The following is a 16777-nucleotide window of genomic DNA, read 5'->3' on the forward strand; positions in this document are numbered from 1 at the left end:
TAGGGGAATCTATATGTTTCTCTTAGAGTTCTCTTTGTTACTTAGCTTCTCTGGGCTCATTATCCTTTGCTTTAGAGCTAGTATCTACTTATGAGTGAGTACACACCATGCTCATCTTTCTGGGTCTAGGTTACCTCACTCAGGATGTTTTTTCTAGTTCCATCCATTTGCATGTAAATTTCAAGATGTCATTATTTCTTACCACCGAGTGGTCCACTGTGTAAATGTACCACATTTTCTTTATCCATTCTTTGGTTGAGGGGCATCTAGGTTGTTTCTATGTTCTGGCTATTACAAATAATGCTGCTATGAACATAGTTGAACAAATGGCCTGTAGTATGATTGAACATCCTTAGGGTATATGCCCAAGAGTGGTATTGCTTGAGGTAGGTTAATTCCCAATTTTCTGAGAAACCACCATATTGATTTCCAGAGTGATTGTCCAAGTTCACATTCCCACCATCAATGGAGGAGTGTTCCCCTTACTCTGCATCCTCTCCAGCATAAGCTGTCCATCCTGAATGTGTCCAATCTCAGCTGTCTAGTTTTTAAAATTTATTATTTTAGGTGTATTTTTTTTGACTGCCTATAAGTGTGTGAACCATGTGCAGGCTTGGTGCCTGAGGGCCAAGAAGAGGGAGTTGTATTCCCTGAAATTGGAGTTACAGATGGTTGTGAACCATCGCATGGCTGCTGAGAACCAAATCTGGGTTTTCTGCAAGAGCAGCCAGTGTTCTTTACTGCCTTACCATTTCTTCACCACTATTACTCAAATTCTTTACTGTTTCCTAAGCAGCAGTAGATTTTTTATTGTCATTTTCATTTGTTTTATTTTACTTTTGCTTTGTGAGTGTGTGTGTGTGTGTGCATGCACACACACACGAGCACACATGCATGTTTAAATCTCATTCTGTTCTAGATTGTAAGAGAATAATTGTTTCCTTCTTCATTGTGGTTACTGAAGCATTTACTTAGCATTAAAACTCTGTCTTTGAATGGCTGTATGTCTTGCATGTCGTATTCTTCTCTCAGATCTGGCTTCCTTTCCTTTCATGAATAGGCCTATGGTGTTATAATTATGAGTTAAAGTTTATTGTTTCTTACTAATGCTGTTTGCCTAGAATTTGGTTGCCTAGCACCTGAGTTGTAGAAATCATAGAGGAATCTGAATCATAGTTCTTCAACCTTGCTAGAAAGAGATGTGACATTATTTATTTAATTATCCAGTTTTTCTGAATTTAGCTGTCTTTAACAAAAAATTGATCTATTAGCAATTATGTATTAAATGAGATGATGTGTAAGGGGCCCAGACCAGTATCCACCTTCCTTCTTTTCCCACTATATGTATGCACTGACACATGAGCATCTGACCAGCATCATCAGATCATGTATTCTAGCTTGGTTTTTACCTGATTTCTGTTCATAATACTTTTCTCATCCAGTGTTCTTTGATATAACACAGTATAAAATAGAGAAGCTGCTGTCTTTCCTGCTTTTCCTGTTGCTGGGATAAAATGAATCAGGTATGGTGGTACATAACTTTAATCCTAGAACTTGGGAGACAGAGAGGCAGAGGCTGGTGGATCTCTGTGAGTTCAGGGCCAGCCTAGTCTACATAGTGAGTTCAAGGCTATGTAGTGAGACTCTACCCCTCTCAAAGAGAGAGAGAGACAGAGAGAGAGACAGAGAGACAGAGAAAAAAAAGATAAAAAACGCAACTCAGGCAGCACAAAGGAGAATGGGTTTATTCTGACTGACAGTTGTTGATGGATAGAGTCTCTTGTGGAAACAATTAGCAGCAGAGACAGAAATTGTCTGGTTACATTACATTGATATTCAGGAAGCAGAGAGTAAACAGAAAATAGGGCCAGGATGTAAAGCTTCAAGGCACTCTCCAACTCCCCCTATCAAGGGTATGCCTCCTAAATGTTCTTACAACTTTTGCTAGAAAGACTATCTACTGGAGACCAAGCATTCAAATATGTGGGCCTTTAGGCGCATTTTAAATGGGCATTATAGACTAACTGGTGGGTAGTCCCAATAACAGCTCTTTCTCAAAGTAAAAAAAAAAAGACAGGAAGAAAGAAAGAGAGAAAGGAAGGAATAAATAAAGAAGGAGAAAAAGAGAGAAGGGAACAAGATGAAAAAATGGGCTTTAATGGTACTGGCAATGCTTGCATTCCAAGGTTCTCGGTAATCCTTTTGTCTGTGTCATCATTTTCATTAACAAATTGAAATGGAATAAGAAAAAAAGCAAAGCCTTGAACTCACAGCCAAACTTTGTGATCTGGAGAAATGTCTACCACACGTCTAAGCTGCTTGACTTTGCACTGAACTAAAATTTGGTGGGCTTCTTAGTCAGGCTGTCATTAATTTAAGTTCCTGTCATTGTTTTTCGCTTTAGAAACACGGAGATGTAAATTTTACATGCCTCATATTTCCTACTGTACATTTGTGAATTAAAATGAGCTGAATTAGTAATTCACTTATTCTTAAATTGAAATAAGGATATCTTTCATTTCCAGGGATCAGAAATAAAAGTGTGGAAGGAAATAAATGGGAAATTCTATCTTTGAGTAAATAAGTTCTGGTGCCTATTCTCTCTACATTGGACTTAGTTCCTTGGATGGATTTCCCAGGTTAGTTTTTTCTGTTGTTTTGTTTTTAAATTTATTTATTTGTTTTACATCGTGGTCGCAGTTTCCCCTCCATCCGCTCCTCCCAGCCCCTACCCAGCCCCCTTCTGTTCCCACTCCACAGTCCACTCCTTCTTCATTTTTGTTTAGGAAAGGGCAGGTCTCCCATGAGCATCAATAAAACATGGCATATTCAGTTTCAGTAGGACCAAGCACCTTCCCATGTGTCAAGACTGAGCAAGGCGACCCAGTATCGGGTGTGGGGTCCCAGGTTAGTTTTTAAATCACACTTATTATATGGAACATTTGTATATAGATTTGTCATCATTCAGAGCTACAGTTTCATCTGGAGAAATGCATTATACTATACTTTAGGTGTAGTTTTTTTTTTGTTTTTTTTTTTTTTTTTCCAAGACAACTGAATGACTTAGCCGTTAAGAGCATTGGCCGCTCTTGCAGAGTACCTGATCTGGACTTGATTTCCAGTGTTCACTTGGATGCTTATAACTATCTGTAACTCTAGTTCCTGCGATCTGATGTCCTCTTGTGGCCTTTGTGGGTACCAGTCGTATATACATGCAGATACTCAGATAAAATAACTTGTCAAGACAACTGGACTGGATGGCTTCTCTTCACTTGGTTCCTTCTGTTCCTCAGCTTCCAGCTCTTTCCCACGGATGTTTCCTCCTCCCAGGTTCCCATCATGTTACAGCCTAGTCCTCTCCTCCTCTACCCTCTGCTTATCCACTTTTCCTTGTGCAGGGCAGTTTGCTGAAAGTTTGGGGCTATTTAAGTATTCTGGGTGCTTTATTTTTACCTCCAATATCTCTGTAGGGCTTTCTTTCTGAATATGTGGGTTTTCCCATGGGAGGAATTCTAGTGTATAGGAAACTTTAAAAGTACATATATGTATGTGTGTATATGAATTACTGTATTTGAAATGTCTGTCTTTAGGAATTTGACCCAGAACATAATTTGAATGCCATGATGCTTAGACTATTTTGAATTAATGAAACTGAGAGTTAAAAATAATAAGTCTATAGTTCTTCTTAGTCCCCTTTCTTTCAAACATTTTCCTGGCATGACAATGGTCAATCATCATCAGCTACATATGAGATCAACTTATGATGTGGGATTCACCTCTGTATGCTGTGAATATGTTTTATTTCCATTGGTTAATAAAAAAATCTGCTTTTAGACAATGGCTTGACAGAGTAAAGCCAGGCTAAAAACTATATATTATAGAGAGAGTAGGCAGAGTCAGGAAAAATCCATAAAGCTGCCACAGGACATAGACACCTCTGTTGAAGCTTGTTGAAACTTTGCCTGTAGGCCATGACCTTGTGGTAATATACAAATTAATGAAGATGGGTTAGTTTAAGATATAAGAGCTAGATAGCAATATGATTAAGCTATTGGCCAAACAGTATTGCAAGTAATATAGTTTCTGAGTGATTATTTTGGGTATGAACAGCTGGGAACGAACAAACATCCTCCCCCAACAAACTTATCTATCATTCTTCACTTGGATACCCCAAAACCTCTCACCCCAATATTCCATGCTTTGTGATTATCAGTGTTTTGATGAAAAAAAGCCAATAGATTCTTATCACAGTGGTCTCCCTGAAGACAGGTGTTTGAATAGGTGCACGGCTGTCTCCTTGGGGATAGTTTAGGATAGGTCATGGAACAAGACAATTTAATTAGAAAATGACTAATACAGGTTTAAGTCTTTATCAATCAGGATTGTCCATTTTAAAGCTATAATAAAGTTACAAGTCTCAGTTGCTTTGACAACTACTTCCTATTCACTGTGTGTAGCCATCTGGGTTGTGGAGGGGGAGGAAGGGTGGTCCCTTGGTGATCTGATCTAGGCTGACAGTACAGCTTGTCCCTGTTCCAGAGGCAAAGAGAGATCCGAATGATATTTCTCCAAACATTAAAACTTCAATCCCAATATATTTACACCTGTCATCATTGACCAAAGCTTTAAACCCTAACAAACCCAAAGGTTATGTGCTCTCCACACTACCATGGAGTCACAGGTCCCCTGAAAGGCACGAGAGTCCCTTTGGTTTAAGTTGAAATAAACCTCAGTGTTAACACTGGGGAGGCAGCTTAATGAGTAAAAACTCTCACTGAGCAAGGATGAGAACTTGTGTTCAAATTCCCATCACCTATATGAAAAGCCATTTATGCCTGTAACCCCAGTGATTTACAGGGGCAGTTAGAAGGGGATTGCCAGGGCTTGTTGGCCACCAGTCTAGCTCCAGGTTCGATGAGAAGCCCTCTCCAGGGAATAAAGTGGAGAGTGACAGGGCCAAACAGTTTACATCCTCCGGCCTCTGTGCACACACAGGCACTACATCCACCTACAACACAGACTCACATGTGCAGATGCGCATCCTCAGTATTTGCTGATGTTTATGTTATGGAAGAAAAGAAAACTGACTGCAGTGTAATGGGTTCTAAGGTATCTGTTGGGAAGAAAATGGAGCGGTGCTGCTGTTCTTACTTCACTCATCCATTTCACTCATCATATATATGTATAGAATGTTACAGCAAACCGTTTACCTCTTTATATATCCCACACTTTGTCTACAGTGCCTTAAGCATGACCCATGAGTTCATGCTTCAACTGTATTAAAGTGCACTGAATTATAGTTTAGCAACTACATTGATCCTTTGTTTAATCACCACTAGAAATGGAAAATATAAAGTTATAACATTTCAAAATTAAATGGTAGCATTTATTAGCATATGGGAATTTCTTTTTAATTTAAATTCATTTGCAAACCATTGTCAGAAACTCCCAAAATCATGGGGCAAAGACTGTCTTGAACACCTGAATGTTTCAAACAAGTGGAATAATACACGTCTCTAGAATTAATGACTAATAAGTTTTGAAACTACCTTACTGTCAAACACGTATAAATATAAGGCAGATTTTAAAATTACCTTTTCCCATATTCCTCTATTGGAATAAGAGATGGGCTCCTGTGTAGAGTGTTTGAGTTGGGAATCCACTCTACCACTCTATGCTTCTGTTACCTTGAAAGAGTTCTTTCTGCTCTCTTAGTTCCCCTCCACGTCCTTCATCTGTGAGCTGGAGATAATGGCAATGCCTGTCCTACTGGGTTAGTAAAACACTTTAGATTATGCCTTACAAGACAGAGTTCAGAGTAGTGCGAGCACATGGGGAAGGCCTGATGAACTTTGGCTCCTGCTTCTGTGGCTGTTTCTATTTCTGTCTTGGTTCCACAGCATGAATACAAATGTCTATAGATACCCATTAATTAAGACAGCAGTAATGAGCCTCAGAAATAAGACACATGAACTCAAACTGTAAATTCATCATTCCTAACACATTTGATTGTTATTTTGAAGTTTGGTTTGTGGAGAGTCTCTCTCTCTCTCTCTCTCTCTCTCTCTCTCTCTCTCTCTCTCTGTGTGTGTGTGTGTGTGTGTGTGTGTGTGTCTCTCTCTCTCTCTCTCTCTCTCTCTCTCTCTCTCTCTCTCTGTGTGTGTGTGTGTGTGTGTGTGTTTATGTGCATAGTGATCACTGTGAGACCAGTGAGAAAGACTGGTGAAACCCAAGAGGGTCTCACTCTTTCACATTGGAGAGCCCAGGAAAGAAGATTTTTCTCAAAGACGCACCCCAGCCTCGAGTCTTCTTTATAATGCTCACAAAAGGCAAAGGCATTCTCAGAAACTTTGAAGTTTTCAAGAGAAGAAAAGTGTGAGAACCATCTCTGCTCTGAAAATAACGTAGAGGACTTGGGGTGGTGACCTCTGACTGTGGATCACACTAGTCTTGCCTTTTGCTTTATCACAAGCACTTGGCACATAGTAGGTGTGGTGTCAGTGACTCATAAAGCAACTGAATGAGTATTTCAGACACTTATTGCCGGCGCAGCCTAGAAAAGAAAAGTAGGTCATCTCCCATGCGCCTCTGAAGTTTAAGTACAATCATAGTATATTTCCAGGGAAGCTGGGGTTCACACCAGAGTACTCGAAATGCTAGTGAACTTCTGCGTGTTTCCCCTTTCCATCTCAGCACGCTATTGAAAGGAAGCAAAAATACTTTACAAAGAACCCTGAGCATATTTCTTCATCATAACTCAGCCTTTGGTGCCAACAATGATATATTTCTACTTATTAAACATGTTAAATAACTCCAAAGATTTTATTTGGCTTAGGAACACAAACATCAGTTATATTCCAGATAAATTATATTCCAAGATTTAGCTGACAAAACAACTAACAGAAAAAAAAAAATAGAAGCAGGATAAGCCTAGCAGTGTATTTGGTTAACTTGCTGGCAAAAAGAACATTCAGAGGTAAGACCTGGTTTATGTCTCGCTTTTCCGTTTACTGTTTCAAGTCTTAACAGTCATTAACACTATCAATATTTTGCATGATGCTTCCTTCTTTTTCATTTTTCGTTCCCTTCTCAGTCTCCTGGCATGAGAATGGTCTAAGACAAAAACCTCCACCGCAGACCATCAGGTAACAGTGTGTTAAAGTGCTGCTTGAGTCGTGGGAGAGTTAAGGGCAGTTATTAAAATTTACCTCATCTATAATAGAGGGTAATGTCACTTTAAGACATGTGAGACTTTAGAGAGGAGGGGTGTATTGAAACAGACGCCCGCTCCTCACCAGAGGGACAGCAGCCCTGCTCTTACATTTCGCTGCCTAACTCTGTCCTGAATGTGCCCGAGTGGGGATGGTCTGTCAGTGGCTATAAACTGCTTCTCATCAGGAAACTACATTAGCTCACCATCACTTCAAAGGTCTCGTCAGACAGAGGTGACGCCAGGAGAAGATTTAAAGGTGAAAATGACAAGGTTTCCACCCCTCAAACCCTGGCTCCTTCTCTGACAATACAGCGAACGAACTCAACGTCCTCTTAGCCGTGGAAAATCGGAAGAGGAAAGCCTTTTTTTTTTTCTCTGTCTTTAATTCTTGATAAAGAACTGCTGGGAAGTGCTGCCTTTGAATATCGCAGAATTGTGGCACAGATGGATTTTAAAAAGTGTTAGCTCTTTCCAATGAACACTAGGAGAGTGCCCTGCTCTTGGCTGGATTTTCCAGGTAAGAAAGCCTCTGCAAAGATTTAAGATTCAGAAAGCAGATTTAAAACATAGTCAGAGAAGTACGTAAGGCTAGATGCATTATTTGGGGGAAAACACTTACTGCCACTGAGCGGAGCAGAGCTCTCTTGGAGAGTGAGTGAGTGAGCTAGCAGGAACAGAGATATTGAGGAGCCTGAGAAGTAATGCTGAGAATTAAAGAAAGTTAACCGGGGGAAAAGAAAGGAAAAGGGAAGTGCCGCGATTGTCAAATCCGAGCATCTTCCTGCATGCTGAGGTCTATGTGGGTTAAAAATGAGCAAGGGATGGCAGAGCTCCGAAGGACTGTTAAGTTCTGATGATCGCTGGGTTTTTCCTGAGTTAAATTTCCAGTACATTTTAACAGCGACTGACAACACAGCAAATGCATGCCGGGTCACGTCTGTTTTGTCTTCCTATAATTTTCAGGCTATTCTGAAAGACTCTAAAAATGCATTCATTTGGGGATGCACAGAAGGAGGGATGCTATTTATCTGGGCTGATGAGAATGAATCTATGCTATCCTGCTAGTCCAGCAAAGCATGCTGTATACAAAAGTAAACACTGGGCCACCAAACTGGAAACTAATTAGAAAGTGAGAGGTCCATCTGAGTCACTGCCTGGGGCATTGATGGCTCCATGGGGTTGCAAAGAATGCTTCCCCACTTCGCACTTAATTACAATCCTCACGCTTATCTATTGTTATCTTTAAAGCCCTTCTCAAACACTCTGCCTCTCTGAAACCTGTGAATTACCAAGAATTATTCACATACATGTATTTAATGTTTATTTTTGCTGAACATCATTGGTTTAGAGAGAGTACCAATTTCCACAGATTAGGAAGGCATCCTGGGAGGTCACAGCAGGGTTTCAACATATAGTGGAATTTCTTGAAGGGTGTCATTTGAAAGAGGAAATCACAGCCTTGCCTGCATAGCCCTCTTTGAGCTCTCTAAGAGAAAGGCATGTTGCTAACTGAATTCTTGTATAGGAGATGCCTCCTATCACAGGCTGACTAAGGAAGATGCTTCAAGTTTGATTAATTTGGCAATATGAGATGCAGCATAAGGTGTTGTTTGGGAAACTGGACAATATGTAGCGCCGTTGAGCTTCTGTAGCTCCTGAGACGCTCATCGGTGCAGATAAGACTCTCAAAGTTTCGGCGCCTGAGAAAAGGTATATGCTCACCCATAAATACACACACCACCTGTATATGCATATTCATCAGTGCTCCAGCAAATGCCACAGTGGGATCTTAGGAGGCAAAACAATACTGTAAATTATGGGCTTGCTGTAGGATAGATGCATAGACCTTGCATCCGAAACTCATTCTGGCTGAAAACACGGCTCCTTCTGATTCCAAGTCCAGTCAGAAAGCTGAGTTCTATCGGGAGATTACAACATGCCTCTGAGAAATGATTGCTTAGTTTAGAGGACAGCATTGCGATTAAAAATTCATGACTGTAGAATTAAAGGGGAAAAAAAAGAGCCCACTCTTTTTCTTCCAGGCTTATGTCAGACTTGCAATGAAGTTAGAATGAGCAAGTCTGCAGCTTCCGAATGTCTGGGGAAAGTAGTTTGCAGCTCTTTGTGTAAAACTGGGTGTTTTCATGGGCATGCAATGTTTTCATCTGCCTGATTGATAGTCAAAAACTTTATTTTTGCGTTTTGGGCAATCATTGGCCTTTTGCTTTCCAGATGTTAAGGAACATATTTATGAGTTTCTGGAAAGGGTCTTCAATCCAATCTCTGGCATGACCTCTGCTGGAATGTTCCTTCTAGGCTGCCAAGGAGCCAAGGAACATTACGTCTGATATCTCCCTTCCCTCCTGAGTGGGACATACTCCACTGGGGGCTGCAAGTCAGGGGTAACCTGTTCTCATCTCATGTCCTCTCTAGAGAATGGCAATGGTCTCTGCGATGTCCTGGGTCCTGTATTTGTGGATAAGTGCTTGCGCCATGCTGCTCTGCCATGGATCCCTCCAGCACACCTTCCAGCAGCATCACCTGCACAGACCAGGTAGTGTGTGTGTGTGTGTGTGGGGGGGGGGTCTGGGAGGGAGCTTGCTCCAGAGCAGGCTCCTCCAGGTTCACCGTGGTCTCTTCAACAGATGGTGGAATACAAGTGACAGAAATTGCTATAGTGTGGGCAGTTTGCCTTCGAATTCTAAGACATGTTGTAGGCTGGATGCTCTGGGGGATGGAGAGTACACCAAAAATGTCTTGGAGATATTTCTGTTAATTTTTTCAGAAAAGGTGGGTTTCTTTAAAGGAGTCGACCCCCTCTCCCGCACCCCCACTAGCGTCTTCCACACACCTTGTTAGCAAAATATTCTACAAAGGGTGGAGTAACTATGAAGACTGGGGGATTTAGAGAGAAGGCATGTATTTCTTGGGTTGAATTTATACCTTGTATAGATGCTGTCATTTCTGTCTGGGGCAAAGGACTCCAGGGATGTGTTAATGACCAGACTAACTTTAGAAGTTGTCAATGAAAAAGAAAATGAAACAGTGACTTACTATGCCGTGTCTGGTTTAATTTGTATCCAGTCTTCTCTCCTTTCATTCCTTCTCTTTTGGTTCCTCCAGTATGCTCGGCGCCCCCACCCCTTTTTTCCTCCCTCTGTTGGTAGTTTCAGGAACAAGTTCGCTCTGCCATGTGTTTTGAAAATTTCCTTTATTGATTTCTCTTTTCTTTTAGTTCCGGGTGCAGTTTGCTTTCTTTGGCTTCTAACTCTTCTCTCTCTTAGCTCTTCAATCCTGATTTTCCTTTCTTTGCTGCTCCAGCTTTCTCATACAAAATCGCCCCCAGTTCAATTGTCTTTACAGTCCCTAATTGGTTCTCAGAAAGGTGTCCTTCGGTCCTCGTCACCACCACCCTTACCCCCCACCCCTGTAGCTGTGTTTAGCCTTTGTGTCCTTTCGGCCACACCCCCTACCTTCACCGTCCTTGGGAGCCCCTTGGAATGGTCAAGTTCACCGTGTGGGGACCAGTTGCTGTCCCAAGTTCCCTCTCCTCATTTCTGGAGCTCAGCCGCCCTCCCTCCCGGACCTGCTTGTATACTTTCCTGGCCTCCTGCCATTCACAGGCTTCTCAGTGCAGCAGGTACTAGTCCGGAGTCGGCAACGCTGTCTTTCCTGGCTCCGCAGCAGCCTTGACTGTGATCCTGCACTCTTATTTTGGCCTTCTCCAGTCTCTCTCCCGGTGCCTTTTGCTGTCTCCCGGGATTCAGCTTCCAGGCTAGGGCAGACTAGATAGAGCCGGGAGGATGCATGCCAGCGCACGCCTGCTGGGCTGCAGCCCTCAGCTGCAGAGGAGGGCTGGGGGCGGAGGAGGCCAGCTGTCCAGGGTCCCAGCCGCCTTCCTTCCATAAGCCAGGTCAGCGAGGGAGCGAGGGGGCGCTGGTGCCCCTGCGGGTGGGCATGGAAACCACGCTGCTGGCTGCTGCCGCTGGTGCTTCTTGCCTGTTTTTACGGTGTCCTGTATACAGACCCTGGCACAGGAAGTGCCAGGTTCCTGCCAGAAGCCTCAGTGCCAACATGGAGGAAGCACAATCGTGGATTTGGGGATCCCTGAGCTACCTCCAACCACTTAATCGCCAATCTGTTCTGGCAAGAAAAGTCCTCTGCTTGTTACATAGTCATATAAATAAGCTGGGAAATGCAGTTTCTCTGTAATGCTCAACAATGAGATTAAAAAACCACCCATCCCGAAAGTGCCAGAGAATGTGTTCAGGGTTAATTCATACTGTTAATTTAACCACTGTGTAAGTGGATATAGTTTACCCCTTTCTTCCAGAGAACGTAAGTGGGAGTTTGAAGGTACTGGGTGATAGTCTGAAGCCACCCAAAGAATGGTTGCCAATGGAGGTTATGGCCATGTGATTTTCCCACAAGAGGGGGAAATGTTCCCTAGTACGCAAATTGTCTATACCAGGTACCTTTAGGAGCACTGGCTATAATCTATGAAAACTTTAAGGTCAGATCAGTGCACCCACCCCTTTAAACTGTAATCCAGTTCTTGGAGGTGGCTGAAGCAGGTGGTCGGTGGTGGTGGACAGGGACTAGTGGTGGGGCAAGTCTCTGTCACTTAACTTTCCTGATATGAACTTGGATAAGTGACTTTCCAAATCTGAACGAATTTCCCCATCAGGGGATGGGGGAGGGAATGGGAGGGAATGACTTCCTAGGAAGTGGCAAGTGCTGGGTATATTGTGAACTTCCTATAAATATCAAGTACAGTCGCGTTCTGTTTAAGGGACCCACCTACAAGTCAAGGGTGTTGAGTGAGTCAAATTTTCCTGTTTGCACTGCTAACAGATCCATTGGTCAGGACTAAGTTTGTTGCCTTTGTTGTTTTCTAACCCAAGTGATACATGGATAGGACCTGCCGGTGATTGCCACCTCTCTTACTTTATGCTATGTGTGCAGTCATTAAACAAAAAGAAGCTCATATAAGTGGTAGTGAACTCTTTTGTAGAGCTTGTCTATTCGCTTCTGGAAACTGGGACTATTATGTGTATCAACTGTGTATCATTGTAGGTCTTATTAAAATACCATATTTTAAAACTTGATTCTGACTGAAATTCAACTCACTACTGGTGTTCTTCCTCATATACCACGGAGCTTGCTCACTATCAGTCAATCCGTGTTGAAAATATACCTTAAATATCTTCGGGAACTTTGTTCTTAGCAACTCGGCCCCATGGGCTCACTCTCTGAGCCCTATCCCAGTCTTATTGTAGAAAAGGAGGAACTATAAATGCTTCTTCCAAATGCAGAGGGATTAAAATACTGTTGATTTGGAAGTCCGATGGGTCTGTGTAATGTGCCTGTTTAACTTTCTTAGGATCGCTACAATAGCTGCAGAGATTAAAGCAATAGATCTTGGTCATAGCAATCTTCCAAATTATTTCAGACACTCTTTAATGTGTTTTTTTTTGTTGTTGTTGTTTTGATTTTAAGAGCAAAAATGTGCTTCTTTTTTTTCCTCCCTCTCAGATAAGGGTTGTGGCATTTTTCCTTTGTGGGTCTTAAATCTTCAGGGACACTAATGAAATGTGTGTGAACACAAAACAAACAAACAGAAAACCCAGGGCCAGTTATCTGTGACAATCTGCCCCTCAATGCGCAAATAAATAAATAAACGGTTGGATAAATGAGCAAAAAAGGGATGGCATAATTTCATTCTCTCAAATCAGTGAAAATGGGTGACATGATGAGAAAAAATGAGGCAGCAGCGGACCCCAGCCTTGCTACATTTGCCTAAGCTTGAAAAATCACCTCCTTCACAAGGCAGAGCAGAGCAGCGTACTTGGCGTGCATGTCAAGCATGTGGGAATGTGCAAAATGACAAACCTTTCACTAGGCGTGTGTGTGTATGTATGTATGTATGTGTGTATGTATGTATGTGTGTATGTATGTATGTATGTGAGAGGGGGCTCTACAGTCACCCTCACCTGCTTAGGAATGGCATCCACTCCCCCTCAGGCCAGTCCCTCACAGGCAGCTTCCCCATCCCCTCCACAGCAAGATTGATGGTGTTCTGATTGCAAGCAGGCAATTTCAGTCTCTCAAGAAATAATCCACTACACTGACAGATGAGCGGAATTTGACAGCTGCTCCCCTTGTTGAGGTTGTGCCTCACCTGGATGGCACCAGCCAGCCAAGGCCCGTTAGGGGAAGTGGTTAGAGATTTGGGCCAATTTCTGCTGTCATAACGTGAAATTGGGATAGTGTTTTTGTAAGGCCATTCACTTGTGATCTGCCTCCTCAATGGAGTGGGTTTGTGCACAAACAGAATGAGAATATGTTAACTAGAAAACGGGCTGATTTTAATGTATTTGCCCGCAGCCCCTAAGTACTTCCTATTTTTCATATTTATAGTGTGAAGATTGCACCATTTATTTTCACTTACTCACTAGTTAAGGAAGATTAAAACAGTCAATCAAATGAAACTGAAATTTAAAATTACATAAGTGAATAAAATGTGCTGTAGATTAACAGATTCATAATTTCAGTAATTGAAATATTGGAATAATTTTTATTTGGGGAATGATGTATGAAGTTACTATGACAACTTGGAAAATATTTGTACCCCTTCATAATATGAAGCCTTTGGAAGGACAGTTAATTTAAAAACAAAACAAAAACCCAGACTCCACAATGAAAACTCAGATGTAGCATCTCTTTGGTTTCCAGTAATTAAGACAGCCTAAGTTCTTCACACTCAACAGTGTGTATGCTGGAGAAAAAGGAAAAATGGTTTGCCAAATGTAGCCTTCCAGTTTAAGATTATGTTTACCCCTGATGCAGATATATGAATTATGATGACAATTTTAATGCTTCCTTTATTTGGAATATGTGGGTGGAAGTGTGTGTGTGTGTGTGTGGGTGTGTGTGTCTTTGAAACAATAAAATAAGAGTCTTCTCAAAATTCTTTAGAAAGAAAAAAGGTCCCTGGGATTCTTTAGTAAAATAAAATTATGTGTCTGTGGATTACATGAGACACAAGTTATTAGTAAACAATGAATCATTTGTTCTTCAGTCAACGTGATTTCATTGACGTTGGAATGATATATAAAACTTGCTCTGCAGAGAACATCTATGTAATTCATACTTGACAAGATTTAAGGCTGTATTAAGCAGACTGTGTATCTTAGGAGTTCATTTATGACTCATTTATGACTTTATTATATAGTGAACATCAGCATCCATTTTAACATGAAGATTTGGGGTAAATCATTAAAAATTTGTACGAACCTTACACATTTTTTTTTTTTACTCTACCATTCCAAACTACATTTTAGAAAACTGCCTGGCGCATATGTTTCAGATGCCAAGGTGCTTTTCCAAAAAGGATTGTGTTGTGGGTTTAGAGTGTAAAAACTCGTGGGTACAACTGTGGCTGCACATTTTCCTTTCAAGAATGCCTACCAGCTCGAAGCTGCTAAGTATAGTGGATTGGCGTTAGGATTGGAGCAGACAGGCAGTTATTTGGTGTAAGCTGGTGCTAGTGATAATGCATTGATCATCTGATGGATGATATTGACCTCCTCTAAGAGGCAGAGCATGGCTATGGACATCAAATAAAACCCCCAAATACCAGGGAGGAGTAGAGATATAAGTACATATTTCTTGCCACTGCCCTGAACTTGGAGTAGAACGATGAAAATACCCTGATTTGAGCATGAGACTATGCAATTAATAGTTAAGGATAATAGATGTTACACGACACTGCAAACTAAAGTATTTAGGAGTAGCATGAACGAGCATTAGTTACTAATCATTAATTTCTTAAGCTTCATTGCGGATGATGATCTGAACTTTCAGCTTGGAACATGGCAGACTGTTTTAATTTGAGTACTCCAAAGCTGGTGAACCACGTTCCCACAGCATTATATCTCTTAAAATGTGGTATCTCTTGAAATGTGAAGTGTGTGAATTTGACACATGCTTCCACTTCTAGATGCTTACCTCCATGAAAAATTCTGGACATGTGTGAAAAGATTTATGTTGAGATATAGTTATTGCAGCAATGGTTATCATGGTGACAACAGAGTTTCAACTCCATCGAAATGGGATTGATAAAATAAATTATGGCACACATTTACCCACTGGGATTCAGTGTGGGCCATTACAAAGGATGAGTTAGGTTTAGGTGTGCTCATGTGGGAAAATCCCTAAGATATTGATGAATGAAGAAAACAAGGAGTAAAATGCTATTTTAAAACAATTCAGAGAAATGCAAAAAATATCAAAATATCAAAAGAGTATAAACATCGTGCAGTACTAGTGAAATCTGAAGAAAATTATTAAATGATTTAAGAGAGTTTAATTTTTTAATTGTATATATTAATATTAATTATGAATACTAGTGGATTTCATTCGCTATACATTTCCATGTCTGTATATAATGATTTTGTTTATATCCAACATCCTATTCTGATCTATTAACCATGAACTTTCCTTTATCTTTATCTTATCAATTGATTCCCCTTCTACATTCATGTCTTTTTTTTTTTTTTAAGACTTAGGTTTTTCCAGTTGTGTGTATTGTGTATCTATGGGTGGGTATGTGCATGTAAGTGTCAGTGTCTTAGGAGGCCAGAGGTGTTGAATGCCCTGGAGCTGGAGTTATAGGTGTTTGTGAGCTGCTCATTGTGGGTGCTGGGAAACAAACTCTGCTGCTCTTACAAGAGCAATGCATTCTCTTAACTACCGAGCATTCTCTGAAGACCTATTAGGACTTTTTTTCTATGGATGTGTGAACTAGTGAGTTTAATAAGGATGGTTACAGGAATGGGGGTGGTATTTACCTGAGCATGGACAACTTACCAGTGACTATAACACTGAAGAAAGTGTTTCTCTTTCCTCTAGAAGCCTGTAACTGACTATAGATTTTCAGGAAGGGATAAGGCCTCCTGTATCCCTCACAATCTTTTTCATAATGTTAATAGGTCTGATTTTATGTAGACTTTGTGCAGGTAACTACAGTTGCCAAAAGCTTAAGCGTGCCAATCATGGCGTAGAATTTTCGTTTATTGTTTTGCCTGTATGCTTAATTCATTTTGGATGAGCATGTATGGCTTTTTTAACAAAAGTGTTGTCAATTTAGCTATAGAGTTTTAAGGATTTGATTCAGAACTCTGTGAGTTTGAGGCCAACCTGGTCTACAAGAGCTAGTTCCAGGACAGGCTCAGAAAACTATAGAGAAATCCTGTCTCGAAAAAACAAAACAAAACAAAACAAAAATAGAAATAAATGATATTTCTAAATAAACAAAAATGAAAGAATATGGGTAAGAAATTAGAATGAGGCCTCTTTCCTAAAGCCTTCTAATAATAGAAAATGTAAACTAGTATTGCCCAAATTATACTTCATAAAGATCTTTATTGGGAAAGTGGATTTGAATGTTGGGCAAACAATTGCTACGTGATATATTTTCCTCTAGGAGATAAAGAGTGTAAGTGATGAAAATTCTGGAAACAGTTGCAGATAAAAAACAATTATTTTTTACAAACATTGTTT

The 16777-nt window shown here is 40.8% G+C and overlaps 1 protein-coding gene and 1 long non-coding RNA gene across 3 annotated transcripts in view; one reads left to right on the forward strand and one right to left on the reverse strand.

Annotated features, from left to right (window-relative positions):
* LOC121437906 overlaps positions 1-11111 on the reverse strand; it is a 150756-nt gene extending 139645 nt beyond the window's left edge. For both annotated transcript variants that reach the window (XR_005973015.1, XR_005973016.1), the window contains exon 1: positions 10268-11111. This is a non-coding gene — a long non-coding RNA (uncharacterized LOC121437906). The remainder of the gene's footprint in view (positions 1-10267) is intronic.
* The window catches only part of Tafa1 (TAFA chemokine like family member 1), a 515503-nt gene continuing 506004 nt past the window's right edge, over positions 7279-16777 (forward strand). Inside the window, exons 1-2 of the mRNA XM_041638018.1 lie at positions 7279-7730; positions 9647-9767. Coding sequence (XP_041493952.1) covers positions 9650-9767 — 118 coding nt within the window. The 5' untranslated portion in view covers positions 7279-7730; positions 9647-9649. The remainder of the gene's footprint in view (positions 7731-9646; positions 9768-16777) is intronic.

Source organism: Microtus oregoni, unplaced genomic scaffold (genome assembly GCF_018167655.1).
Source record: "Microtus oregoni isolate MIOR12 unplaced genomic scaffold, Mior012 000002F_ref0000024, whole genome shotgun sequence".
Taxonomy (NCBI): Eukaryota; Metazoa; Chordata; class Mammalia; order Rodentia; family Cricetidae; genus Microtus; species Microtus oregoni.